This window comes from Arvicanthis niloticus, chromosome 5, assembly GCF_011762505.2.
Source record: "Arvicanthis niloticus isolate mArvNil1 chromosome 5, mArvNil1.pat.X, whole genome shotgun sequence".
NCBI lineage: Eukaryota > Metazoa > Chordata > Mammalia > Rodentia > Muridae > Arvicanthis > Arvicanthis niloticus.
Genome location: NC_047662.1, coordinates 7,727,101 through 7,740,367, shown reverse-complemented (window position 1 = coordinate 7,740,367; position 13,267 = coordinate 7,727,101). Strand labels below are relative to the sequence as shown.

The 13,267-nt window shown below is 44.8% G+C and overlaps 1 protein-coding gene across 1 annotated transcript in view; it reads left to right on the top strand.

Moving 5' to 3' along the window:
* Mtor (mechanistic target of rapamycin kinase) overlaps positions 1-12,847 on the top strand; it is a 111,372-nt gene extending 98,525 nt beyond the window's left edge. The window contains exons 50-58 of the mRNA XM_034503773.2: positions 2,454-2,536; positions 4,097-4,169; positions 4,517-4,591; positions 4,824-4,959; positions 5,694-5,759; positions 7,356-7,436; positions 7,676-7,756; positions 10,944-11,049; positions 12,042-12,847. Of these exons, the coding sequence (XP_034359664.1) occupies positions 2,454-2,536; positions 4,097-4,169; positions 4,517-4,591; positions 4,824-4,959; positions 5,694-5,759; positions 7,356-7,436; positions 7,676-7,756; positions 10,944-11,049; positions 12,042-12,057 (717 nt within the window). The 3' untranslated portion in view covers positions 12,058-12,847. The remainder of the gene's footprint in view (positions 1-2,453; positions 2,537-4,096; positions 4,170-4,516; positions 4,592-4,823; positions 4,960-5,693; positions 5,760-7,355; positions 7,437-7,675; positions 7,757-10,943; positions 11,050-12,041) is intronic.
* Positions 12,848-13,267: the final 420 nt, after the last annotated feature.

Below are 13,267 nucleotides of genomic sequence, written 5' to 3'. Positions count from 1 at the left end.
CTCACCTGCCTCCAGGTACACACACACATGAGTAGATACGGTTTTCCTCCATTTTAAGAGACTGCACTTTGCTCACACACTGACCTCAGTCTCCTCATGGAGTTCACTTCAGAACCATCTAATTGCTGTCTGTATGTGTCTTGAAAACCAGCCATTAATACAAGTCTCTTCACATGGTCTATTTTTGTATTTTTTTTCTACCATATAAACTTGAGAACCATTGTATTGATGTCTCAAAAACAGTGCCATTGACATTAAATGTACCGAATGTCTTGGAAAGAAGGGTTATCTTCACAGTCTAAAGTAGAGACCCCAAAGTGGATATTTTCACTTACATCTTCACATTCCTAAGAAAAAACTCATTCATTATTCATCCAGGTGCAATCCCTTTCTGATAAAGTTGATTTTAAGGCACAGTTTATAATTGTCAGTGTCCAGCCTGGACACAGGATCAGAGTTCTCACCTGGAAGCAGGGATATCTGGAAGGTGCATAATAAATAAACACAGACTACTTTTTGGGTACAAGCTGAGAGGCAGTTTTTCAAGGCTTAAAGTTTCTCCATCTTTTCTCTCACTCTCTGCTTTCTTTCTCGCTCATTCGCTTGCAGCTTGAGGCTGCACGCACTCTGCATTCTCCTGCGCTCTCTGATTTTCTCCTGTGCGTTTTTCTTTTCTTGAACTCCCACAGTCCTACACACCTCTGTGTGTTCCCCTCTGACTCTCACACACTCTTTACACACATCTTACATACACCTCACACACCACATGCACTTTCCTTTCACTCACACATACACTCTCCATACACACCTCACATTCCCTCCTCACTCACTCCTCATTCTCTCTTCACTCACTCCTCACATGCTCTCCTCACTCACTCCTCATTCTCTCCTCACTCACTCCTCACATGCTCTCCTCACTCACTCCTCATTCTCTCCTTACTCCTCACATGCTCTCCTCACTCACTCCTCACATGCTCTCCTCACTCACTTCTCACATTCCCTCCTCACTCACTCCTCATTCTCTCTTCACTCACTCCTCACATGCTCTCCTCACTCACTCCTCATTCTCTCCTCACTTACTCCTCACATGCTCTCCTCACTCACTCCTCATTCTCTCCTCACTCACTCCTCACATGCTCCCCTCACTCACTCCTCACATGCTCTCCTCACATGCTCTCCTCACTCCTCATTCTCTTCTCACTCACTCCTCACATGCTCTCCTCACTCACTCCTCACATGCTCTCCTCACTCACTCCTCACATACTCTCCACATGCTCTATCGCCTTTCTCTTGCCCCGGTCTTTTATTCTTACTCCAAAAGCAAGTAGAAAAAAAAGACATTGTATAATCATTGCCAAATCATATTCAAAAGAATAACCATGTCCCACAAAGAATTAAAAATTACAATTATTCCCCAAAGTTTCAAGCTTCCTTATTTCCAGGCCTGTAGCCAAAATAATAATAATTGCAAACTTATCATTATTTAAACTTATTTATACTTATTTATACTTCAGAGCTCAGAGCTCCGAGGTCAGCTACTTGCATTTTCCTGTGAAGCTCGAATGATAAATGACATGGGCAAAGCTGCCAGGCAGTGGCCAGAAAGAGTCAAATTAACCCTTAACTCAGTAGTTCCACTAGCTTTCTGCTACTGTGCATTGCACACAGTGACTCTCCTAAGAGTCCCAGTGCTTTGACTTAGTTTTACTAGTGTAAGATTTTATGTATTCTATACTTACTTATCTAGGAACCACTCTTAAATGTTATACAAAATTTATTTCATAACTTCAATGAATTTTTCCTTTCTTGGGGTCCCAGTCTTGGCTCTATTTCATTTTCTAATAATTTCTTCAAACTTTCTTTGCAAGTCAAGCATTAATCTGGAACTACCATTGTACAGTTATTGCATTGTTTCCCAGATGAGAACACATAGCATGCACTCTAGGATCTGTGCTATGCTCTGCCTGTGCCTCAGTTTTTAATTGTTTAAGAATCATTACATCAAGGAACATCTAGTTTCACAGAAGTCACCAGAGCAGAAGGAGAAAGAAGGAAGTCAAATATAGTAGAATAATTGTACACACCAAAGCCAACTGAAAAACAATCACTCACAAATGAAATCTATACAGCTGTTGTCCAGGGCTAAGGTTAGGAGAAATGGGAACAATTGTTTTTTACAAAGAGCTGCCAAGGACTACTGAGATGTCTCCATCCCGGCCTACTGCAGGCAGTCCCTTATTTCAGATGGTGGGTCCCCTGGAGGGATGTGTCTCCTGCTTCTCAGGGTCCCAGACACCATCCCGGCCTACTGCAGGCCGTCCCTGTCATTGTGTGCTGTTCTGTTATCCATTCTAACTGGTCACTGGTAGGCCATAAGAACAGCTGTCCTGGGCTGTGACTATACTGAGACTGCCGATTTATACACCACTGTCACATGTGCTCTTGTGCTGTAGGTGTGGTTTGATCGAAGAACCAACTATACCCGCTCCTTGGCTGTTATGTCGATGGTTGGATACATTTTAGGCCTTGGAGACAGGTGAGTGAATTTAATATGTTTCTTTGAGTTTCTTTCTCCAGTTATTTTCAATGGTCTCATTTTGTTTTCTACAAATATGTAACCTTTGAGTAAATAACTATATTTTATATTTTGAAAGGCAAACAAGCATAGTTTTATTGCAAAGTAGGATTACTGTACCCTGCAGCAGGGAGGAGGGGCCCTCGAAGTAACTTACTAATGTAACAAAGTGATCCATCACCACTGTGCTAAGATGACAGGTCATTCTCCATTTATAGTTGAAACCAACTAAAGCAGAACCCTCTATTGTACAAAATACACTTCTAAATATAGTAGATAACTATCTCCAAAGAAATGATTCAGGTCTGTGGGTAACTCAGTGAGAGAACACTGTATAGGGGCAACACGTAGCCCAAAGTATGATCTTCAGTACCATGTCCCCACCCTAAAAAAAGAAACAAAAAAGAGAAAGAAAAAGAAATGTTAGGAATATTCAGACACTGACTAATAAGACTGTAAATAAAAATGGTTCTTTGATGTTTATTGCTTTTCTTTTGTAGTTGTGTCTCATGCAGTTGTGCGTAAAAATCATTTTTGCCCCCACCTCCAAAATAAAAGCTCAAGCCAGGTTCTCTGACATATACCTATAATCCCAGCACTTGAGAGCTAAGGTGGTGACATTTCCTGAATTTAAGACCTTTTTTTGATGCTTGGTCCCAAGCCTAAGATTTTGAGATCAGCCCCAGCTGCAAAATGAGATTTTATCTTTAAAAGACAGTGGGCCATGCATGGTGGAAAAGCCCTTGACTCTAGCACTTAGGAGACAGAAGCAAAGGCAGGTAGAACTCTGTGAGTTCTAGGACAGCCAGGATAATACAATGAGACCCTGTCTCAAAAACAGCCAATGAGCTAAAGAGTTTATACCATAGGGCCTGACAGCCTGAGTTTGATCTCTGGAACACATATGGTAGGATAGATCCAACTCCTGCCAGTTGTCCTCTCACTTCCAGACAAGAGCCATGGCATGTACATGTACAAGTGCAGGAGCATGCACACACACACAGGCACGCACGCACGCACGCACGCACGCACGCACGCATGCATTAATGTAAAAGAAAATACAGAGCTCTAGAAACCAGTAGTCAGTCTGAAATCCTAGCAGAATGCCTTTGATGAAAGACTGAAAGACTTAGTCTGATCCAGAGGTTCAAGCAGACAAGTCCCTGTGGTAGCTGCTTGGTGGGAATGATAGACCTGTGCTACTCTTGAAAGAAACCACTTTCCTAGGGACCCACGATCCTAAGAAAGTAAATGCAAGGGCACATAGTGCATATTTTAGGCTTTGTGGGTCATGTGGCCTCTGCCACAAGCACTGTCCTCTGCCTTTGTAGCCCCAAAGCAACATGTAGCAGTGCAGAAAACACTGAGTAAGGCTAGCTCCCATAAAGCCTGTGTAATACAGGCATGTGGGGCAGGACTCGGCTGAGTGTGGGCCTTTGCCAGCCTCTGGCCTGGGCACTCTTGATTAATTGATCATCAGGGCTGCCTCCTTGATCCCTCCTGCTCTCACTTGTCTCCCAGGCACCCGTCCAACCTGATGCTGGACCGGCTGAGTGGAAAGATCTTGCACATTGACTTTGGGGACTGCTTTGAGGTGAGTATGCTAACCCTCCTGACAGTTTGGGCAGCTCAAGTCCCAAAGGCCTTCGCGTCTCCTCTCTCCACAGGCTGTCATCTAGGAGGGCTATCCTGTCCCCCGCTGCATGCTGGCCAAAGCCAGGCAGTGAGCACTTGCCCCTCTTCTCTTCTCTGTTTTTGTTTTCTTATGTCATCTTTCAAATCCCTGTGACACATGTCCTCTCACTGAATTGGGTGGGAACTCTTCTTGCTGTGATATAAATCAGAGCACATGATGTCAAGAGAGGCCACCACCTTCACCTAGCCTAGGCTAGAGTATATAACCTAACCATGGATTTGCTTTTCCCTTTAATGACCCTATAGGTTGCTATGACCAGAGAGAAATTTCCAGAAAAGATTCCATTTAGACTAACAAGAATGTTGACCAATGCTATGGAGGTGAGTGGATCCTGGGTACACACTTATTTGAAATAGAACCAATATAGTCATATGCTTCTCTGAGTGCATCAGTTCTCCTCGGTGCCCCTGTGGTTTCTGTAGCTGGTCCCCAGTACTGTGTTAGAAATGACCTCTGAAGATAAGCATTGCATGTGTGTCTGCACAGGCCTGGGCCTGGGCCTGTGTCGGGGTGGCAGGCCACTGATAGTAACTTTTTCTGACCTTTATGCAGGTTACAGGTCTAGATGGCAACTACAGAACCACATGCCACACAGTGATGGAAGTGCTTCGGGAACACAAGGACAGTGTCATGGCTGTGCTAGAAGCCTTTGTCTATGACCCTTTGCTGAATTGGAGGCTGATGGACAGTAAGCTTCAAATATGTGGGATGGATTCTCTATAAGTTCCAAGCCAGCCTATGCTATTTAAATTAAATACATATGTGTGTATGTATGTATGTATGTATGTATTATATATGTATGTATGTATGTGTCCCTGACAATTGCACAGCAGTTCTGGGGGCTGGAGAGGCATTTCAAACATTTTTATAATCTAGAGAACACTCCAGCTTAGCTGTTTAATGAAAATGGTTGTCTGGGTAAACAGTACCTTGGAGATTTTTATTTGTTTGGCTGTAAAGTAGGAAGCTAGTATTTTAGTGAAAAACATAGATAGTTGTGACTGAGGCAGCATTGTGGCCCACTTCTCTACTCCCTGGAGGATTCTAACTATTGAGAGGCTTCTGCTGTTCTGAGTAAACCAGCACTGACCTGTCTATGTCAGGACTGCGGTGGAGAGCATCCGGGTTGCAGATTCAGCATTACAGCTTTTTGAAAAAAAAAAGTTTTAGCTGGGTGGGTAGTAGCACATGCCTTTAATCCCAGCTCTTGGGAGGCAGAGGCAGAATGATCTCTTTGAGTTCAAGGTCAACCTGGTCTACAGAGTGAATTCCAGAAAACAGTCAGGTTCCAATGAAACCATGTCTCAAAAAAGAAAAGAAAAAAAAATTATGTTTTTGTGATCGTAAGAAAATACCTTTCCAACCAAGTTTCTTTCAAGTCACAGTCTAAAGTACTTCCTAACTTGTACTTTCTTTTCCTAGCAAATACCAAAGGCAATAAGCGATCCCGAACAAGGACCGACTCCTACTCTGCAGGCCAGTCAGTAGGTGGGTACATCCCAGGGAAATGGTAGACCCCATTACTTTGCCCAGAGTGGTTGAGGTCATCTTACCTACATAGCAAGTTTGAGGCTAGCCTGGATTACATGAAACTCAGCCTGAAAAAAAGAAAAAGGGTGTGTGTGTGTGTGTGTGTGTGTGTGTGTGTGTGTGTGTATCTGTGTATCAAGATGCTTTCCACTCAAGCCTGGTGATCTGAGTTCAATTCCCAGAACCCACATAAAAGGTGGAAGGAGAGACTGACCCATGAGGTTGTCCTCTGACCACACAGGAGCTGTGACATACACTCTTCCACACACAGACATTCACAATAGTAACAAGTAAGACATTTTCAAAGACTTAGAAACTAATGGCTTTATAGTAGTGTTTTTGTTTGCATGTGTACAGGTGTTTTACCCATGCATGTATGTCTGCATTTCATGCATGCATGGTGGGGGCCAGAAGCATGTGCAGCAGAAGCATGTGCAGGATCCCCTGGAACAGGGGTTACAGATGCCTGTGAGCCACATGAGTGCTGGGAATCAGGGCTGCCACCAGAGCTACAAGTGCTCTTAACCACTGAGCCACCTTCCCAGCCCTATATTACGATTCTCTGATGTCAGTGCTTAAGATATAGTTCCAGAGAGTGCTTGCCTAGTCTAACCCCCAGGGCAACTTACGGCCAACCCTAGCCTCTTAAGTTTGATCCCCTAGACATACATACATAGTGGAAGGAGAGAACCAGCTCCTAAAAGTTGACCTCTGACTTCCCAAACATGCTATCTTCCCCCAGCCCCAACACAGAGAAACACATAGATTAATGTAATTTTTATTTTGAAAAAAGTAACAGAGGCTGAAGGGATGGCTCAGAGCTTAAGTGCACTGACTGCTTTTCCAGAAGTCTTGAATTTGATTCTCTGCAACCACATAGTGGCTCACAACCATCTGATGCTCTCTTCTGGTGTGTCTGAAGATAGCTACACTGTACTCAAATACAGTAAATAAATAAATAAATAAATAATAACAATAATAATAAAAACAGAGCTGGATGGTGGTGGTGCACACCTTTAATCCCAGTACTAGGGAGTCAAAGGCAGGCAAGTCTCTGTGAGTTTCAGGATAGCCGAGGCTTCATAGAAAAACCAACCCCACTCCACCCCACCCCCAAAGTATCAGGGCTGGAGAAATGGCTCAGAAGTTAAGAGCACACAATGTTCTTCCAGAGGATCTGAGTTCGGTTCCCAGCACCCACATCAGGTAGATCACAACTGTAACTCCCACTCTAGGAAGATACAACTACTTTGGCCTCAGGCACCCAGCACCTTACATGGCTATGCCCACATACATACACACATTAAAATGGAAATAAATTAAAAAAAAAAAAAATAGTGACAGCCAGATGTTGTGGCCCATGGCTGTAATCTCAGCACTTGGACATAGAGGCATGAGGATCAACAGTAAGGTCATCTTTATCTACATGGGGAGTTCAAGGGCAGCCTAAGATACAAGAAACCTCTCAAAAAAAAGTATGGGAAACTATTGGTTCCTTACTATTTGAATCAGCTGCTAATTAAGATGTTTGTTTGTTTGTTTGTTTTCCCTTAGAAATTTTGGACGGTGTAGAACTTGGAGAACCAGCCCATAAGAAGGCAGGGACCACTGTGCCAGAATCCATCCATTCTTTCAGTAAGTCCACACTCTGAGGAACTCGCTCATTGCACTGATAGCAGCTACAGTGAACAATGAGCCAGAAAGGGAATCAACAAGGCAAGTAACAAAGCTGCCTTTGGGAGGGACGGGCCCATGAATTCCGGATTGTGTGCTGATGACAGAGATGCATGCACAGGCTTGTTCAGCACATAGAGGTAAGTTCTATAAAAGCAGGGCAGCCCTGGACCTATTGTTTCTGCTCTTGTGTCTTCCAGTTGGAGATGGTCTTGTGAAACCAGAAGCCTTAAACAAGAAAGCTATTCAGATTATTAATAGGGTTCGAGATAAGCTCACTGGTGAGTGTTTGGTGGTTAAAGGGGCATGGAGCCTGATGAGGAGAGTGTTCTCACCGGTGGATGGCCACCCGCTGTCCTGGGATTTATTTGTACATGGCTCATGAGTAGCTTCAAGACAACAGTGGAGCACCCCTTTGGCTCTTGTTACTGAAAACCCTTAACCCCCTTAGCTCTGGGGATGAGGAAGGCTCTGTTGGAATCTGAATGGATTCCAGAACCAACCAACTCCAGGGGCAAGTTACTGGCCTCATGGTGAGGCAATCCAAGTGGAGGTGCCTGACCACTTGGATGGACTATGGCTACTAGCGTCAGTAGAAGGATAGAAGGGGAGCCATGTATGACTTTGGAAACAAGGAGCCAATCCATACTGGTCCTCTTTCTTCTACAGGGTAGGTGAGTGCATAGAGAGTGAGAGCCAAGTGGCCAGAGACCCCATTCCACACTCATTTCTGTGTAACCTCTGAACTCTTCTCCATCTGAATGATGATAAGAAACCCTAACAGAGAATATGAACATCACAGAAAACATGGGATTCCAGGCATGGGGCATCAACCAGCCAGTTCTGTAATAAGGGCTTAATCAAGTAAATCAATAAAGGAACCACAGGAGTAGAAACAGCCAGCTTCCCTGGCTTCTCAGGGCTCAGAAACTAAGGGGAAACGTCACTGAGTGGAGAAGAGGCTGTGACACCTTGTGATGACAGGGTTTCATTTAATTTGGAAGGCCCAAAAAAGTCTCCCTAAGGAAACAACTGGAGCTCACGTTTATAAGACGGAGTGCATTGGTTACATTTCTCTTGCTGCTCATAAGACACCATGACTTATAGAAGAGAGCTTTATTGGGCTGACAGCTTTAGATGGTTGGTAGCTATAGCATCACTGTGCTGAGCACACAGCAGGCAGCCAAGCTTGATGTCTGAGCATCAGCTGAGAGATTACATCTTGATCTACAACTCTGAGGCAGAGAAAACTAACTAGAAATGACATGGGCTTTTGAAACCTCAAAGCCCACCTCCAGTGACACAGGTCCACCAGCAACACTACACCTTGTCACCCTTCCCAAACAGTTCTGTCAACTAGGGACCATTTCCATGCAGACCTCCACAAGGCATTCACTAGAGGACGTTAACATTATGTCAGGCAGGGAGCAGTGTATCTAGGGAGAGCCCTTTGATGAAAGTGATGGTAAGAGGAAGGTGAATCCCAGGCTGCCATTCAACCCAGGGAAACTACCAGAGGCAGGCAGATGTAATGGGGAGGGAACCAGGCCTGATTTTTTTGTGTTAGGATACCACGTGCACTGGCTGAGTGGCCTTCCATCAGAAGGAAGGCATGAAAATGCTCTAATATGCAGACAAGACAACCACTGATGAAATGACGACCTTAGATACAAGAGATCTTGAGGAAGGCAGGTCAAAGGCTGGACTAGGGCTGCGGCACCGTGGTGAAGTTATTCCCTGCCACTCACAGAACCTAGGTAAGAGTCCCAGTACAACGCAAAAAATAAAATGCACAAAGATGGTTGTTGACTCATGAGACATGAGAAGGTCAAAGATGACGTCACTAGTGACCATCTGAGAGCCAGACTGAAGCTGTTGAAGAGAATGAGATGGAGGCAAAGATGAGATGTAGCAAAACTCTTGAGCAGCCTCTGCAGGGAGGAGAGGACTGAGTGAGCAAATAGGGGCTGTGGTGGGCAGAAGTCCTGGGTGTTGAGACCAGGGCACAAAAGGACCCTTCCACTGAACCACTCCCTATGTCTCTTAAGAAGTGTGTTCACAAAACTGAAAAAGCCATCATGACACCTCATAGCTTTAATGTCAGTGTTCGGAAGACGGAGGCAAGCTCCAGCCAGGGCTACGTAGACAGACGATGTCTCAAAAACACAAACAAACAAACACCTGTGAGAAGGATGTAATCAAGAAAAGATTGAAGACTACATAATTAGTACTTTGAATGTATAGGAGAGTTGAACCCCGAGCACAGGGCAGGATGCTCAGAGGAAAGAAACGCACGCTTGGGTTTGAGAGGAGAGGAGAGTGATGAAAAGAAGCCGGTCTGCAGTCCACCCAGCAGAGCCTCAGGGCCTAGGACTGAACTGGGACAAATGGAGAAGCTCTAGAATTTATGGAGATCTGGAGGACTTAAAACAGTCCTGGTGGTAGTAGAAAGGTACTTTGCCAGCTAGGCGTGGTGGCTCACACCTGCAATCCCAGTAGTAGAACAAGGCAGAACTGCAGCTGGCTAGGTCATAACAGTGAATTCTAGGACTACTCCAAAATAATCAGATGCGGCAGGTCCAGCTCCATACTTCAGGCCAGCTGACACACATGGAATCTCTCAAAACCCAGTAGCAACAAAATACTTCCCCCATCTCAAAGAAAAGAAAGAGGCAGGATGGGCCTGAGAGGTGGCTGAAAAGCAGGTGTAGTTCACCTTGTTGTGGGTCAGGTTTGGTTCCCAGCATCCATATGATATGGTGGTTCATGACTGTAAGTAAGTCCAGTTCCAGGGCGTCTGACTCCATGATCTGACCTCCAGTGGCACACACATGGTACATACAGGCAAGACACTGAAGCACATGAAACTTAAAAATCTCTAAAACAAAAAACAAAACTGTGCTTGCTTCCGCAACACTTATACTAAAATTGGAATGATACAAAGTATTAGCATAGGATGACACTCAAAGGACTCTGGGAGTGGGGGACTAAATAAATAAATAATCAGAAGAATAATCAGATAGAAGTCTGTAATCATGCTTGTGCACTGTGTTTGGTAGAGGTTTAGATATTTGGGGTCTGGGCTGCTGATCACCAATAGTAAAATAAACTTGGCTTAAAACAAGAAAACAAGCATCTTATCAGAGAAGCTCTATCGGCTGGTCAGGCTGCTGAGTCTGTGGGGGAAGATCTTAACTGTCCAGTGGAGATGAAATTTGTGGGGTTCAAGCTAAATGACCTTGTCCACTCCTCAAATCTGATTTTGGAATGGCCCCACTAGCCACATCTTTGAACTGAGTCTATATTAAGAGACCAGTGTGCCTGCAGATGACACAGGTGAATTTCTCACTGCACATGTGGTCTGTCCTTCCTGCTCTGGCGACTAACTGGCTGCATAGACGGCTGAGCCAAACAAGAGCCCATGCTGTGTTGTTGCCAAGTGCAGATGACAGTATTTCTGCTTCCTAGGTCGGGATTTCTCTCATGATGACACTTTGGATGTTCCAACACAAGTGGAACTGCTTATCAAGCAAGCAACATCCCATGAGAACCTCTGCCAGTGCTACATTGGCTGGTGAGTGAACCTTGCAGAGAAGCCTTGTTGTCCAAGGATGGCGGTGGTACATGGCCTTTCTCCCCAGCACTGGGGATGCAGAGGCAGGCAAACCTCTTTTCTGTTTCAGGACAGCCAAGATTATAGTGGTAAAACCATGTCTCACAAATAAATAAGCCTGCAGTAGAGACCCACTTGAAGCCTCAAACCCAGATAAGAAAAGATGATTTGGTGGAGTGGTCATAAAGGACATTCTTTATGGGCTCATGTCTCTTTACAAGTTTGTGGGCTCTGAGAATGCCCCGTGTCTAATGGGAAACAGATGTAGTCTGTGTTTGGACGTTAGGGCTGCTTTAAGAGCTACAGTTTAGAATGGGCAGGGTAGGGTGCTTTACTTGTCTGTGGTGCTTCTGGATTTTTGTTGTCACTCCAGAGATGCAGAAGGGCACAAGAAAAGTCAGAGCAATGACTAGAGAGAAAAAGTGAAGAAAAAGATTGGTAATCCTGGAAAGTCTGGGCAGGAATTTGAGAGAAGGGGCAGTGTAGCCACCAGCAGCTACGGGAACCGGGTTCACCTGAGAGGAAGGCTGGGAATGAAAGGGGAATGGAGGTCGAGAGAAGCATGGGGCCAAGACAACGTATTCTGATCAAGGCCCAAAGTTTAATATTTTGTTTTCACATATAAAGGGGAAGCCACACCCCCCAGAGTCTCTTCTCCAGCGGCTGGGTGAGGGGATAGCAGCAGGTGGTCCATTCTTAGCTCCTGTAGTAGACTGCAGGGCTAAGGCTGGCAATGTAATGCCTTCCAGGTCCTATTGGTTTGGTCTACTGTGGTAAATGGCTCACAGGCCTGCTCAAGGCTGTGGGGGAAGGGCACAGGGCAGAGGAATCTCTGGGACCTCAGAGCCATCAGCCCTTGACTAGAGATGTTGACTGAGTCCCAAGGGCTTAGACCTGCTCTCTGTACTTGGAAGAGCTCTGACTGACCATCCATTTTCTGTCTACCTTCCTAGGTGTCCCTTCTGGTAACCAAGGCCTGGCAAACCACATCATCTCCTCCGAGGCTTTTGTACCTTGGTCTGTGCTTCCAGTGGACTGAAACCATGGACATAAAGTTGGACTTTGTTAAATACTTTGAAATGTATATGAAAAGAACTACTGTATATTCAAAGTTGGCTTACGCCAACCTCCTAGCTGCTGTTGAAAAGACACTGTCAGAAACACAAGGCTTGATTCAGTTCCCGGGACAGTGAAACACAGTAATCCTACAGAAGCCAAGCCTTCAATTTTGGGAGAACACAAGATGGGTAACTGAGAAATACGGGTTTTGACTTAACTTACAAGAGAACTCATCATAAGCATTTGCTGACAGAATAATCTAGTTGGTCCTCTCAACCAGGGGCCACAGCAAGGACACAAACATCAGCACTCCACCATCCTGTTACCTCACCCGTCCCTGGATGCAGTGGCGACATTTGCAGGATAGGCCAACATGGCTAAGAAGGTCTGTCTTCCGCCTGACCCTATGATGCTGAAACTCACAAGACCTGACCTTCCTGGAGGGACTTTTGCTCAGATGCCTGGCCACCAAGCATGAGCATGTGTGAGGGAAGGGTATGTTGTGTTTGCAGCAGGGACTCAGAACACAAATGCTGTCGTGGAGGTGCTGATCACAGAGGGACACACTAGAACAGGTTGTGAATTATAAGCAAAGGAAATATCCAACTAAATACACAAAATATAAAGTGAAGCCACATAGACACCCTGTTATATCTGAGTAATTTTTGTGCCAATAAATGACATCAGAATTTTAAAAGCATGTATGTAAATGACTGGCTTTTGTATTCATCATTTTGTGAATTTTGTTACTGGGCTTTGGAGTAAATTCAGTGGTAGGCCACTGACTAACAGGCACAGGAGCCTACACCACTACATTCCAGCACTAGACAGAAACAGGCTAGCATGGTTCTCTTGAATTTCAGGACTACACAGAAAAATCCTGTCTTGATAAACAAACAAGAAATATATATATATACACACACATATACATGTGTCTTTTTATCTGCATGGCAGTGTGTAGGGGTGTGTGGGTGTCCATGTCAGTCAGATGAAGTCCTCCGCTCCCTTGGCGCTTGAGTTGGTTATGAACTTCAAACCTGGGTGCTGTGGTCCTCTAGAAAAACAGCGAATGCTCTTAAGTGCTTCAAAACCTCCCTTCCCTCCATCGCCAAATTTTTTA